Here is a 16,752-nt window from a genome sequence, read left to right as displayed (position 1 = left end):
ATTTTTATGATAACACACCAACAATATCAGTACGTTGAGAGATGTGAGGACATTTTAGAGGTCCTCATTTCTCTGACCATTATATGGTGTTCTGGACCCTCCAAACATGCTCCCAGACTAAAAATCTCCAAAGTCCTAAAATGTCACAATATTCAAGAATCGAGTGTGTGTGTGTGTGTGTGTCAAAATTTTTGATTACTAGTGGCCAGTGTTGGTACTTAAACATACTTTTAACACACTTGTACTCATATGTCACTTGTGGACACACTCACACACTCTCCAACATTTGAGTCAAATAAATATATTCTCAATTGTTATAGTTGATCTAATTGTCTTATGTTTTATAAGAATGCAATATTTATGTCCTTTGCCTTGTGGCACAAAATCAAGATATGTGCATCTCTTTTCCAGGCCACCTGAGGTATCAGAACATGTATGCTACAGCAATTATTACATGAATGTATTTTTATCTGACCATAAAAACAAAAAAGAAATTGGAATATATACATGTTTGTGTGTGTATATGTATATATATACATATATATTTATATGTATATATACAATGTTCATATATGTATATATATATATATATATATATACATATATATTTAATCCCCTTAATTCACTCATGTATTAAAGACATTTGAGATGAATGCTGCCACACACTGCATGTTTGGTTACTCAGCAGTCAATAACACAGCCTCTGATTTGTTAGCAAGTCGGCAAGGCAGCCTGTGATTGGCCAATAGACTGAGCTGAGGCTTACAAAGATGGCTGAGTTGCTAAAGTTGCTAAATAATCCACAGTGTAGGATCTATCATTGTGAAGGTATTTTATAAAGTCTGCCATGGTACAGAACGGTTCATGGCTTGATTTTAAAGCTTCTGAAACGTAGACCACACTGGCACTCTTGATGAACTTCCCATCCCGGAACTTCAGTACTGTGGAGATATCCATCTTGGCATATACAAGATCTTTGACGTCATTTGCAATGCGGACACGTTAACGCTGATCTGAAGAGGTAAGTTTCAAGGTAATTTAAAAGGAACTACAAACAAATTATTCCAACTGACTAGACGAAGTGCCTGATCATAAATTTTTTTTTATTGTCACCTTAATACATTCATTGTTAATTATGGCTGTTTAAATTTTAACAATCCCCATGTGAGCTTAATTTAGCTAATTAGCTAACAATTAAGGTGATGGACACGCTGTAAAACTAACCAAACAAAAGTTTTTCTTCATTTAAATCTACAGAGACAGTTGTCTAAAATGTTGTCAACAGTTTGTTGTTACCCGACAATAGAAGATGCTGGTAGTTATTGACATGAGTCATACATGTGTTCAGTCGTCAGGTCCTCATATTGTTTAGCTGTGAAAGACTTGAGTGTGTGTTTGGTTTGACGTCCTCATATGGTCTGACCCACTGACTGTAGAGTGTGTGTGTGTGTTACAGTGTCCCCATATTGTTGGGAAGTATATCATTTACAATGATAACAGTTTCTATAGAGTCTGGAAGAATAAGTCCAGATCCTCATGAAACAAGTGTGGTTATGTTTTATAACAAGTTCTGCTCTAATGTATGTTATAGTACACAATATATCTGACTGTGTACTGTTGTGTTTTGTTGCAGACATCAAGTGTTGAGATCACGACTAATTCAGCAGACCCTGAAGTCAGCGAGAGATCCACTGCATCCTATGAACAGGTGATTGAACATGTATTTTTTTCTATTTGGAATATAATAGATATCTCAGTTTGGTCCATTGCACCATTAAGTACTGTATTAAAAAAATAATTACTGTATCAGTTGATGAAAAAATGTCCACAGAATTAATAATCTTATTACTTTACATCTGATTCTTAATTGGGACAGCTGAGAGGAAAATCTGCAAAATCTGAAGCAACACCATTCTTATTGTGAGAAACGTTATGATGAAGCCAAAATAAAGATCTTTGAGAGAGAGAGAGGCTTAGGACTTTGTGTCTGGCAAGCAGAATTAATAATTCTGTGAGTAAATAATTTAGCTGAAAATATTTTATTTACAAAAGTAGCTCATTCAAAAGTAGTTATTGTGTTACACTATTTCTTGGTCTCTTTCATATCATACATTGCAAACTGAAAACTGTTGTGCAAGTAGGGATTACTGTCCTATTCAATGAATTTTGATAACTGTATATTGTTAATAATGGTTTTCAAGGTTGAACATCCCTCAGTCCATGATGACAGACTTCATGTTGTAGACTCCTCAAGCTGTAGTGACCAGGTAATTAATCTGACATATAAATTACCTATTAAAACAAAAATTACATTGAAAATATTTATTATAATTGTTTGTTTTTAATGGCTCATCAAAAGCCATGTTATGCACACTGTAATGGTTTCAGAATGATACCCTTGCTATTAATATTTTTTTAAGATAATTTTGTTCTCCAATTTTCACTTAGATATCGGATCATGATTCCTCAGATCATTCGGATTATGAAGATATCGACTATGTTCCAGACTCATCTGGCAGTTCTTCAGACACAAGTCTTTGCAGTAGGGAACTAAGAATCTCAGAAAATCCTCTGGAAAAGGTCTTCAAGGACACATTTATGGGTATAGCTTCAACACACATTGGAGAGATTGCAGGTTCAGAAAAGCCTAGAAGTTTTAGTTCATCACCAATAAGCAACAGTCATAGTTCTTCAGTAAGAAGGTTCAGTGCCGATTCATCTGTGAAGATTCCAAACAATGACAGCGCAAAAAAGCAAGTACAACAAGAAGCAATATTGTTTCTATTGTAAAAAGCCCATTTCTAAATTGGCAAGACACCTTGAATCTGTTCACAGTAATCAGCCTGATGTTGCAAAGGCTCTCAGTTTTGATAAGAAATCTCGCAAAAGAAGAGAGTTGTTTAGGTGTCTTAAGAAGAGAGGAAACTTTGACCATAATGCCACTGTGGCACCTTTCAGTCATTGCAAATATTGTCAAGTACTTTATGCAAGAGATTTCCTTTGGAGACACGTAAGAAGGTGCCCTCAGAGGTCAGTTGAAGACTTTCCCACTGGGCAGAAGAGGATCTGACTTGACTTACCAAAACCTCATGAAATTCATGAAGCTGTTTGGAAGATTGCCTGCGAAATGAACCAGGATGAGATTTCCTTAGTAGTAAGGAGTGAAAGAGAAATTCTTTGCCTTGGCGAGTCATTGTACAATGCAAGGAAACCACATGAGAGAAGGAATGACTATACAAGCCAAAGGATGAGAGAGATTTATGCAACATGGCGGCGCATGGACATGCAGCGGCTCCTCTCTCTCCCGTCAGATCTGTGTTTTTATGTTTTTTGTGTTGTGCACCTACGTGCATATGTTCGTCACCGTTACGTCCAGCTAACCCAAGGCGCACATACTCCAGTGAGTTTCTGCTCACCATCAGCAGAACCACATTCACGGACATAAATCCAGCAGACGCGGAAGAGCTACCCGGCTGCGGTCTGCTGCAGAGGCCTGCTCAGCCACCGACCCCCACTACTGCAACCAGCCCACAGTGGAAGCGCCACAAGCGGTGTATGAGGAAGCAGAAGAGGGGAAAGCGCGGAGGTATCCAGGCTAGGCTAGCGGCTAGCCCTCATCGGCCAGCTCTCCCGACCATCACACTGGCGAACATACGCTCGCTGGAAAACAAAATGGACTACATCCGTCTACTACGCACAACTTCAAAGACTGTGAGTGAGTGTTGTGTCTTTGTGTTTGTGGAAACATGGCTAAACGACAGCGTTCCGGACTGTGCCATTCAACTAGCCCGGCGGACATGCTACCGGGCGGACAGAGCTCTCGTCGAGGGGGGGAAGACTCGTGCCGGGGGACTCTGTGTTTACATCAACGATGCATGGTGCCGCGATGCTGTTGTTGTCTGCAAACACTGCTCATCACTGGTGGAGTTTATGGTTATTAAATGCCGGCCATTCTACCTGCCAAGGGAATTTAATGTCATATTACTGGTGGCAATATACATCCCCCCTGGCTCCAACAACAACAGGAGCGAGGCACTGCAGGAACTCCACCAGCACATCAGTGATCAGCAGACAGCCCACCCAGATGCCTTCCTCATCCTGGCTGGGGATTTCAACCACGCCAACCCCAAGAGCGTGTTTCCACAACTCCACGGACATATCAACTTTCCAACACGAGGTAACAATATCCTGGACAATGTCTACACCACACACAAAGGTGCCTACAAAGCTCGCCCCCTCCCCCACCTTGGGGCCTCAGACCACACTACAGTCATGCTAATGCCAGCATACAGGCCACTGGTCAAAGTCAACACACCAGCTACAAAGCAGATTCGCATGTGGCCTAAGGGGTCTTCAGAGGCACTCCAGGACTGCTTCTCCACCACCGACTGGAGCATGTTCAGACAAGCAGCCACCTACAACAACACCACAGACCTCCAGGAGTACACAGAGACCGTTACTTCCTACATGTGGAAGTTCATGGACGATGTCACGGTCACCAGAACCATCTCCATTCGGGCCAACCAGAAGCCATGGCTGACAGGTGAAGTCCACAGGCTCTTGAGAGCTCTGAACGCTGCCTTCAAAGCAGGAGACGAGATGGGCCTGAGGACAGCCAGGGCCAACCTGTCACGAGGCATCAGGATGGCCAAGAGGGAGTACTCCAGGAGGATTGCTGATCGCTTCAATGACAGTAGAGACACCAGGAACCTGTGGCAAGGGATGTAGACCATCACGGACTATAAGCCCTCTCCGCAGACCTGCGACAGCTCCACCTCTCTGCTGAACCAGCTGAATGACTTCTTTGCTCGCTTTGAGGCAGACAACAGCACCCCGGCACAGAAGACCCCACCACCTCCTGACGACCAGGTGTTGACGCTATCCCCAGATAGTGTGAGGCGATCCCTCAGAAGGACAAACCCATGGAAAGCCCAGGGTCCTGACAACATTCCTGGTCGTGTCCTGAGAGACTGTGCTGAGGGGCTCACAGATGTCTTCACCGACATCTTCAACTCCTCACTGAGACAGGCTGTTGTCCCCACGTGCCTCAAAGCCACCACCATCATCCCGGTCCCGAAAAAGTCGTCTCCCTCCAGCTACAGCGACTACCGTCCGATCGCACTCACTCCCATCCTCATGAAGTGCTTCGAGCGGCTAGTCATGGAGCACATCAAGTCAGCCCTCCCCCCACCCTAGACCCCTTCCAGTTTGCATATCGGTCAAACCGCTCGACCGATGATGCCATCTCCGCTGCCCTCCACTCAGCCCTCACCCACCTGGAGACTAAAGACTCCTACGTTAGAATGCTGTTCATTGACTTCAGCTCAGCATTCAACACAATCATCCCCCAGCAGCTCATCCACAAACTGGACCAGCTGGGGCTCAACACCTCCCTGTGCAACTGGCTGCTGGACTTCCTGACGGGGAGACCACAGGCAGTTCGCGCCTGCACCGTGTCCTGCCGCAAGAGCCTGCAGCGCATCGTGAGAGCAGCTGAGAGGATCATTGGTGTCTCCCCCCCCCCCTCCTAGACATTTACAACACCCGCATCACCAGCAAGGCAATCAGGATTACTGGTGACCCCTCCCATCCGTCTCACAGCCTCATCAGCCTGCTGCCATCGGGGAGGAGACTGCGCAGTCTCCGGGCCAGAACGAGCAGACTAAAGAACAGCTTCTTCCACCAGGCTGTCAGGAGACTCAACTCCCTCCCTGTCTACCATCACTCCCACCTCTACTCATCCTCCCCCCCTCTGCCCCCTGCCACAGACCAGGACTGTACTCCCCCCACTCCCCCCCTCCTCCTCCTCCTCCACCAACACCATTCCCACACTCTGAACTCAGGGACTGAACATTCCACTTTCCCCTGCTTATTTGCACTAAACTGCACTACCTCACTTATCTTCTCTTAGAAGATTCTCGTCTTGTTGATTGTTTATTTCATGTCTGTTGATTGTTGATTGTTTATTTATGTTTATTTATGTAACTGCCTGTTTTGCACCGTGGGTCTGAGAGGACTGCAATTTCATCTGTGCTGTAAGTCGTACATATAGTACATTTGACAAATAAAACTACTTGACTGGACTTGACATTGTGGATGCACACTATCATATAAAGTCCTTGTATCCATTCTCTTCCACTTATCCCTGTTTGGGTCACAGGGAAAACATGCAAGCTCCACACAGAAAGATCCCAGGGGAATCTAATCTCCATCTTGCTGTGAGACAACAGTGGTAACCTCCAAACCACCATGTTGGTGTTTTATGCCATATGGCCAAAATCACAAATGACATTGGTTTTGTGGGGCTTTACGCTCTGTCCTTAGGAACCAAAGTGTCATTTTCTGCAAACTTAACTTTTGGATGAAAATCATTTACAATCATCTTAGCATGTACACTAATCATCCACTAATAAAGGGAGTATAGTGAGAGTAAGGCAGTGATGACAATTTTAGCATTTTTAAATAAGCCTCTTTCTGACTTCTGTACAATGGTGCTGGTAGCAGAGAAGCATGATAGATGGTTTAGAATTTCTGACTGAGACAACTGCAGCCTCTTTATATGCTGTAGCAACCAATAACGTAATAACGGCCCATAATGTAATAATTTAAATGTAATAAAACCAATAACTTAATAAATTGCCAATAATGTAATAAAGTTGTTCAGCCAATAACGTAATAACTTTTTACGTTATTGGCTGGTTATTACGTTATATATAAAAAATCATTTGATAATGTAATAACTGAGCGAATAATGTAATAACTGAGGTATCACTTTATTTTACTTTCAATTTCTGGAGAGAAAGTGTCACAATTAGCCTTAATATTGCATCTTGCAACAGATGCTTAAATATCTGACCTTGTAGATACCCCTCCACCCTCAAACCCCCCTCCACAGGAGGCCTAAAGGAGCAATTAAGAGTCCATTTGGATTTATATGTCACTCTTAGAGTTTCCAACTCTGTGACCATACAGACGGGGTAGTGCGCTGCAGTTTTCAGTATGGTATTGCAATTCACCGCCAGAACACTAGGGGCTGCGGGAATGAGTCGTTAACTGACTAATGACAGCACCGCGGTCTCCATTGGTCTCAGTTGCCTCGACTGATGATAACATTTTTTGGAGGCACACGTCGGGCTACAGAGAGCACTTTGCCAGTATCATAAACAAAGATTATTGGTGTGCATGTGAATGTTCTCAGAGTTGGTATCAAATAAGATATGCTGTGATCAGAAGTCATACATACCAGGATTTGCACGGCTCCCACTCCACCAGTTGCAATTTTTGTCCCTAAAAAAAAAAAGAGAGAATTTTTCAGTTCAAATCTTTGGCTATACCTCCGTCTTGAATACTCTTTCAGGATTATTACACAGATTACATAAAGACTATCAGCACTTTATGACTGTAGATTCTCTAACATGAGAGTTCTAGGAAACGTCAGCAGGTGAATGACTCTGTGTGGGATTATTGAACCTTTAAAACTTTGCATTAGGCAACCCTCTTCACAGGGTAGAACTCTTTGCTCCCTGATACTGTATGTGGGCATTCTGAAAGGGAAGATATGTAGTTATTCTGGTACAGAGCTTGCATGCATCATTGGTAAATGACTGTAATCAATGGACTATAGAGATGGATGAGAGGATAAATATATGGGCAGTCATCAGTGCTCAAATGAATCAAAATCAATTCAAATGACTGTTTCATAGAAGAGTAGAGCACTTCACAGCAGAGACTAGGGTATTTTTTTGTCTTTGAAAACCAAGATCACACCAAAATCATGTGTCAGTAGACGTGTCTGTTTACAAAGAATGGACACACTTACTGTATGAATTAAGGGAAATGTGTAGCAATGAGACCAGTGGGGAAAATAAAAGATCACAGTCTCATTCACTGTCAGCTTATGCTCTTACTTAAGAACATCTAAACTGAGACTGAGTGATGACCAAGACTGGACAATGCAAATCCCACACTACAGGACATATTTAAAATGAAAGGTGGAGCATTCAAACTGTAAGCACATTCATTTAGAGTGGCAACAATTAATCAACTATTGATCAACTACTACATTAATCAAGTGTTCATTTATTTCATTATGATTTTATCCTCTCGGGTCGGTGTGAATACGTTTTACTCCTCTATGACTGTGTGCTGACTGGACTCTCTAAAACTATTATGGACAAAAATATCTGATTACTTCATTGTGGTATACTTCAATTATATATATATATATATATATATATATTTTTTTTTTTTTAAACCATATTCAGACAATTATGGATTGACATTACAACACACCTTTCCTTTTCCGTTTCAGCACTGCACTGGGAGCAGGACAGCCTTCTTCCACAATGTCATCTATTACTGGAAAAGATATAAAATATGTGATCATGATTAAATAATGTGCTGACTATTACATCAATGTGAATAACATAAACAATAAAATATATCAGTTTAGAATTGGAGACTGCTCTTGATGTGTCAAAAGGTATTTAAATGTTGTAAAGCTCCTGTGGTTTTCTATTGCATCAGAGATGCCTGGCAATGTAAGAATACAAGTTCACCATGAAAGCTCATAACATGCTCTTCTTTCGGGATGAATGGCAGCACACAGTGAACATTGTGGGTAAGTTGTACCCTTAAGGATGACCTGGCTTCAGCATGCTATTACAAACATATCTAGCTGCTGAAGTACTGAATTACTTCTACAACCCTTTCGGACTTGATAAAGTGGATGATTTACAGCACTACACTTGTACTTCATATTTAACATTTAACTGTAACATCCTCCACATCCACATTAATAACGTGAAATACTTAAATCAACTCCTGAAAGTGTTTATGTACCTGAAGCACCGGAAGCCATATGAACACCCAGAGACAATGTGGTGCACAGCAAAACACAGCACAGTGCTGTAAACGTCTGTGCTCCATGCTTTATGGACTATGCACTGTAGAGCATCAAATCAGGGCCCTAAGTGTCCTAACACAGTCTTTGTCCCTGGCCTCTGAAGGTGGGAAGGTCAGAAGGAATCCCAGAAACACAGGCGTGATGTATGATATGATATGTAATGTAATGTAAACAGCTTAATGCTAAGACCTGTTTTCTTCTCTAGCCCTTTTTGTAATATATACATTTCTGCCATTCTTGTACACAATGGGATGTCTGGTGCTGAGAATTTATTAACATTTTCACATTGCACAAAGTCATAATATGGTTTTGTGGGGCTTGCCATTTGTTTCCTACATACCTTTTTCTAAAGCAACTGGGGCAGCTGGAGTTCCTTCTGAGGAATGGGAACCAGAGGTTGATGGTCCAGTTGGGGCTGCTGGTGGCCTAGTCAGGAACTTCACTGATGTAGTGGAGGTTGCTGAGGGACAAAAGGAAGCCACTGCTACTGGTGGGTCTGGTGGGGCCATTACTGGTCCAGTTGGGGCTGTTCGGGGATCAGGTGGAGCCAGTGTTTGCTGGGGATCTGGTGGAGCTACTGCTCCAGTTGGTTGTTCGACTGGGGCTGATGAGGGTTCATCCAACTGGCGTGTGGCATCTGGTAGGACCCAGTCTGCATAGCAGAGGAACAGGAGTCATTTTACTTTAGTAATATTACTTTAATTAAATTAACAGCATAATCTGCTACAAACAAATCAATGTAGAAACTGAAATATACATAATCATTTTAAATCATCACTTATGGACCACTAGAGGTGGTGTGTGGTAGTGGAGTGACATGCCTACTAAATGAGACCTGCTTAATGAAACGCAGAACCACACGAAATGTGTGGCGATGCCTGCTCGGTCAGATTTTGCTTTCCTCTGGATGTTTATTATTTTGGTGTGTAGTTGCCAATCAATAGAGCACACAGGCATTGATGAGCTACACATCCCATTCTATATCTATTTCTTCTGCAGAGAGCTGCAAAAAAGTGTGTAGGATTGTGTCGTCTGTATTCACACACAATCTGGTGTTATGCAGAGGTGTGGGCCTGTTTATTTGTGCTTTAAAATGTCACTGCAGTGAAACATTGAGTCAATAACATTCCTTTTTAACGTTTCCCCAATTCACTTCACGCATTGCATTCAACAATGATACCTAAAAGGATCATTTGGCACAATGAAATTAAGCTTCCTAAAATTACATACTACATTTCATTATATGACAATATATTCCAAGTTGTTTTTGTCAGTAAGTAAACGTCAGTGATGTTTATGTTATAGGAGCAATGTGCAATAAAGTACAACATTTTAAAATTTGCATTTGGTCAGAAAGTGAGTATCCTGCTCATAGTTAAATTAAAAAAAATATACCACAAAGCATTTTTCCAGCCAGGCTGCTGTCAGCTGAACAGTCAATCACAGTGGACAGCAGGAGAGGAAGATGTTCCATTAATCAAGATTCTCACATTCTCTTGGATCTTTCTGTGTGGAGTTGACATGTTCTCCCCATATCTGTGTGGGTTCTCTCCAGGTACTCAGGCTTCCTCCCACCGTTCAAAGGCATGCATGAAGGGATAGGTTAAGTGTGTGTGTGTGTGTGTGTGTGTGTGTGTCTCTGTATGTTGCCCTGTCATGAACTGGCAAGCACAAGTACTTGTGTGTGTCGGGTACTTGTGCCTGAAAGATGCTGGGATAGGCTCCAACCCACCCTGGCCTCAACAGTGGTAGAGAATGAATGAATTGATGGATGTTAAACCCAGTTTAGCCAGAAAATTGTGTGGACTCAACAGAAATAGCTTTTTACTCTGCTAAGACCAGTGTTACTAACTACAAAGGTAAGTATACAGCCCTCAATGTGCATCGAGCACTAGGTTTAGGGTGTTGCCTAAAACGCAATGAGTGACGGGAAAAAAGCTGCACATCTATATAGGTTTGTAAAAAAAGTTCCATCTCCTCAAACCACAGAGTTTAAGCATAGCGACAATTCAATTTGTTTCACATGAATGGGTGACCACAAAGCTGAAAACCAAACACAGAAGACTCACCTTTTACAATAAATAACAGACCATTCTTACCGTGAACAAGAAGTCCATAAATGTCCCGCATTCTGTCCACACATGTAGTAGCGTTCGCCGACAAGTGGCAACGGGGCAGTAACACCTCGGACACCCAGGTGTTTGCTGTCAAGAGCATTGCCCTTACACCCAGGGCCTGCAGTTTTTCAAGCTAAAAAGGACACACACACACACACAAAAGAAAAGTAAGACATAACATTAATATTTATAACAACATTTGCAAATTGCACTGCAATAAAACAATAAAAGGGAATATCATACCAATATATTTGCTTCATCTTGGATGTGAGATACAGTCCTGTTTTTTCGGTGTGTTTGGACCCAACTCTCCCGTTTCTCATCAAATTTGGCCAGTTTTTTTAGAGCCTGAGTTTATGTGGCTGTTGCATATTTTGCAGGTTTTGCAAGCTACATTTATAACAGTGCGACAGGCCACACACTGTCTTGAGGTTGACCCCTGGCCTGGCATGTCTGTGAGACAGAAAGATAGACAGACCAACAGAAGACAGACGGACTGACAGACACAAAGAGAGGGATGTGTGAGCGTGTGTGTGTGTGTGTGAGAGAGAGAGGGAGAGAGAGAGCTAGTTCAGTAGAGGAGTGGCTCTTAAAAGAGCCGTTGGGTTGTTATAGGAAAAGCCAAGGAGAGGTAAAGGTAGGAGGGGCTATGGGCTGCAGCTGTTGGACAGAAGAAGATAAAAACATGGTCAATTCTCTTGCAGCAAGCCTTATTGGAGTTCACAAAGGGCAAATACTTGTCATTGGAAAAAGTTAAATATTCCCTTAGAGCAGTCATGTCAAAGTCAAATACACGGGGGGCCAAAATAAAAAAAATGGTACAAGTGGAGGGCCGGGCTGTTTCAATGTTTATTAAAACTCGTAATTATTGCACATATTGAACCAATACCAATAACTATATTGAACTTAAAATTAATCATTAAATTAAGCAAAACATAAATAAAATCAGCTGCAATATTTTCTCAAGGCTCTTTCAGTAACAAATTGAAAACGTTTTTTCTTCTACTTTTTTTTAACAGGTAAAAAAAAATTTCAAATGTAATTTTCCTTCAAAGCTCAATGGTAAGATAAATGCAAAAATGAAACAGCATGCATTAAAAACAAATCAGTGTGCTGCTCTGATCTTCACCAATGTCTGTCTTTTATAATAAAATTAGAAAAGTTAGTGCAAACTTGAAAAAGTGCAAAACAGTTGCATTCATTTCTTAGGCAAGATTTGTCTTTCTGTGCGTCTGTGTGTTTCATTGATGTTTCATAGTGCCTTCTTAAGTTATATTCTTTCATAACGACACACTGTCTCCACACACAAGACACACAGGCTTTCCTTTTACTTCGGTGAACATGTATTCTGCCTCCCACCTGTCTTGAAACCCCCTGTTTTCAGCGTCTACCTTTCTTTTTGCCATTTTGGGGGAGAGAGAGATGAAAATTGACGGCGACGTCCTCCACTGTGACTGTGATGCTGTTCATGAAGAGTAGTGATGTGTCGTTCGTGAACGATTTGTTCAAAATGAACTTTATATGACTCGGGAGTAATGAGTCATCTCAGTGAGTGATTTGTTCATTTTCATGCAGTACCTTCCTTCGCCACATGGCAGACAGCTGCATAAACTCAGCAGAACAGGAAACAGAAATGATTAGTTCAGGACTGACTCAACTGAGTGTCCGTCCTCCTCAGGTCCTCGTTCATTTGTCACGTGACAGCTGTAGCTCAGCTATGGGGCTGTGTGGACTGAGAGAAACGAAGAAGGAAATGAATGATGTCTGATTTGTGACGTTCATTCATTTTTCATGTGACACCCGACCGTTTTATTCATGAAATCATAATAATAATCATAATTAGTGATCTTCGGTTCTTGTAGATGTGCATAGTGTTATTGTGTATATAATGTAAAGTGTGTTTATAAATAAATACTTTTGTAAATTATTAATGTGTATTTGCTTTCCCAGGTTTTCATAGGACAGGAAACAGAAATGATTAGTTCAGGATTCACTCAACTGAGCAAGCGTCCGTCCTCAGGTCACGTGACAGCTACCTAGTCACTGTCGTGCTGTTAAACAACAATGGCAGAGAGGATACAGGACACTTGTCACTTGTCACTTTATTGAGGTCTGTATTTGCTTTTCTAGGGTTTCATATGGTTTGAATAGGTTGTGGTATTTTGTTTATTATACTTTGTCAGCTGAAGCAAACCATGTTGCCTACAGTGTTAAGTGTTTGAGAACCGCGGCCTTTTTTACAACACCCACAAGAGGGATGCAGCGCCACCCGCTGTAAAAATCAATGAAATGAACGAAATGAACGAAATGAACGAAATGACTCAAAAAAAGATTAGTTCAATTTACTGTCCGAGAGTAAAAGATCCGAGTCAGTAAGAAGAGTCGAACTTCTCATCAATGAAGAGAAGACGCGGGATCGCGCTCGCTTGCGGGCACTCGGTATGCGCCAATGCACTCGCAGTGCATCTTGGGATTTGTAGTATTATGGTGCTGCGGGCACATAATACTGCGGGCCGATTTTAATAGTAATTAAATATCATCCCGCGGGCCAGAGATAACACATTCACGGGCCGAATCAGCAGCGGCCCAGAAGCGGCTCGCCGCGCCGCAGCGCTATCGATAGGAATCAGTTCTATTTTTTCCGTTGCCGCTGCTGAACCTCGTAAATTTCAACGAAGCAGATCGCACAAGACAGGAAGTCGGACACAGTATCAAAGTAAAACACTTCCGCCCCCCTTTCAAAATAAAACACAATACGCAGGTCACAACTTCACCTCAACGTTACGTCATAACCGGTGCTCCCAGGTCAACAGTCATTTGATCCGAGGGTCTCGGAGACAATGGACGACGAGAGACTGATTATGGAAGTGGAGAAATGAAAGAAGCTGTGTTGTTGTTGTTTCCTTTATCCACACAGTCTATCGCGGGATCTCGCGTCCGTTCGAGATTATCGCGCGATCTTCCGTGAATACCGCTGGCTCCAAAGGCTCCGCGCCGCTGCCGTAACGCGCCCGGTGGGGATTGACGTTTGGGAGAGGACGAAGCAGAACCGCGCCGCGGCCGTTCCGCGTCCAGTGGAAATCCAGGGTCAGAGGCTCAGCTGCCAATTTTTTATGAAAGATGGGAATCTCTCATCACATATGTAAACACCCTCTCCTCTCTGGACCCCAACTGAGTCAATCTGATGCATCCCATTTTTTTTCTTTAATTATTATTTTTTTTTTTATCATTTAACATTTTTTAGTGAGCACACTATTATACTATTGTTTTTACTATTATTATTGTGGATTTTCTCTTTCGCCTCCCCCTGTGTTTTGTTCTATTTTGTTTATTTGTTCTTTATATTTATGTACCTGTTTTCACCAACTAGTTGATTACTTGTGCATTTTATTTTTGTTTGTTGTTGCTTATATTTGTTTGTTTTTGTGTTGTTTTGTTTTGTTTTCTCTCCCTCTTTGGGGGATGTTCTTTTCCTGGTTCTTTGTTCAAAAATAAAAATTTATAATATAAAAAAAAAAGAACACAGAATCAAGATAGAAATGAGCAAAGAGCTGTGGAAACGCAAGAAACACAACTAAGGGCAGATGACAGGATGTATGTGAAGAAAAGAGACTTAGTGACGTTCATAACAAGAGTGATCAATAGTACAGCCGAAGTGAAATCAAAAAGTGTTCAAATCCAGCTCATCGTTAAAGCAGCAGTGAACCATTTGGGATTATTGGGACTGACATGGGAAGAAGTGAGGGAGAACCTCACAAATCAGTCGAGCCAGGATGCAACATGTGTGGGTTGATATTGATCATGGTAATTCTTTTACAATGGAATGCAAGGAGCTTGCTGGCGAATGGACAGGAGTTTAAGCAATTTATCAAGGAAATGGCGATAAGACCAGATATAGTATGTGTTCAAGAAACATGGCTAAAACCAGGTTAGACTTTGTGGCACATGGGTATACAGTGATAAGGAGATGGGGATGGGTGTGCCACATTCATTAAGCAAGGTATTCCATATAGGGTGCTGGAAAAGGGGGAGGATCAGGAGTATATAGTGGTGGAAGTGTGGGAGAAAGAGGAGAAGGTGGTTATACACTGTAAAAAAAAATTGCTAAAAAAACGGTAATTTTCCAGCAGCTGGGGCGCCAAAAAAATACTGTGAAATAACAGAAAATGAATTTCTCATAAAAATACGGTTATTTTCCATAATTAAAATACAGTTTGTAGTTGTAATTTGAACAAGATTTTACCTTATTTTCAGTTTGTTTTTAACATTTAATTAGAAACATTTTCATATTTTAATACAATTAAATGACCTAGAAAAATGGTAAATAAACCTTGAGTTAGGAATAATAATGCTTAAATCTACAGAAATGTGCTGTTATTAGTTGGTTTTAATGGCATTATTTTATGTAAAAAGGTGGTATAATATTTTATTTATATGTTTATTTCGGTCATGTCAGTTAGATCACTCATCACACATCGTCGTAGTGTAGTTCACACAATACACATAACCGAAAGGGAAAGCGGGAGAAGCAAAAGCTTATCTAGTCCCGCCCCCATTATCCAAAGAATACATATTTTCATCATACAATACATAATTATTCTCTTTCTTATGACATTTTGACAAAACATGTTTCAGCATCAGGTAGCACTCAGAGATGTAGTCTAGCTCTAGACAGTCAATCAGACTCCATGTGTGTCTGTACATGTGTCCATGATATTTCGTCGTGAGTGACAGTCTCGACTTGTTGCCTGGCATGTTCAACGTCCCAAAAGTCACAAAATGATCCAATGTCCCTGTTTGAAATGACAGATTGCAGATATATGCTAGAGGTGAAACGATTCCATCTATTACTTTCTTAATTAGCTTCATGTCATTTTATATTAGATGTAACATAACAGTATACAACATAATTTGATTAATCTTTAAAAACATGTCAAAAAAAGTAACTACATATTGGGTGTACAATTGCAACAATTTACTGTTTATAGGAAAAATATTTTTTTTTTTCATTTTTACATTGATTTCATGAATATTTAAAGGTGACATGGAATGCTTGTATCGCACATGTTAGTTATGGAGGTCTACTTACATATATTAACTTGTTTTCATGGTCACATATATATGTTAGTTATGGAGGTCTACTTACATATATTAACTTGTTTTCATGGTCACATATATATGTTAGTTATGAGGTCTACTTACATATATTAACTTGTTTTCATGGTCACATATATGTTAGTTATGGAGGTCTACTTACATATATTAACTTGTTTTCATGGTCATGTATATGTTAGTTATGGAGGTCTACTTCCATATATTAACTTGTTTTCATGGTCACATATATGTTAGTTGTGGAGGTCTACTTACATATATTAACTTGTTTTCATGGTCACATATATATGTTAGTTATGGAGGTCTACTTACATATATTAACTTGTTTTCATGGTCACATATATGTTAGTTATGGAGGTCTACTTACATATATTAACTTGTTTTCATGGTCATGTATATGTTAGTTATGGAGGTCTACTTCCATATATTAACTTGTTTTCATGGTCACATATATGTTAGTTGTGGAGGTCTACTTACATATATTAACTTGTTTTCATGGTCACATATATGTTAGTTGTGGAGGTCTACTTACATATATTAACTTGTTTGCATGGTCACATATATATGTTAGTTGTGGAGGTCTACTTACATATATTAACTTGTTTTCATGGTCACATA

At 40.8% G+C, this 16,752-nt stretch overlaps 1 protein-coding gene across 1 annotated transcript; it reads right to left on the bottom strand.

Moving 5' to 3' along the window:
- Positions 1-7,339: 7,339 nt before the first annotated feature.
- On the bottom strand, positions 7,340-11,428 carry LOC131443435 (nascent polypeptide-associated complex subunit alpha, muscle-specific form-like). Its single transcript, XM_058613068.1, has 5 exons — positions 11,266-11,428; positions 11,005-11,155; positions 9,246-9,557; positions 8,293-8,358; positions 7,340-7,544 (listed from the first exon to the last, which is right to left on the bottom strand). Exons 2-5 carry the CDS (start codon positions 11,120-11,122, stop codon positions 7,486-7,488), a joined length of 555 nt encoding a protein of 184 aa, XP_058469051.1. The 5' UTR covers positions 11,123-11,155; positions 11,266-11,428; the 3' UTR covers positions 7,340-7,485.
- Between the last annotated feature and the right edge of the window lie 5,324 nt (positions 11,429-16,752).

Source organism: Solea solea, chromosome 17, assembly GCF_958295425.1.
Source record: "Solea solea chromosome 17, fSolSol10.1, whole genome shotgun sequence".
Classification (NCBI taxonomy): Eukaryota; Metazoa; Chordata; class Actinopteri; order Pleuronectiformes; family Soleidae; genus Solea; species Solea solea.
The sequence above is the reverse complement of the archived record's forward strand: the minus strand, read 5'-3'. Positions and strand labels throughout refer to the sequence as shown.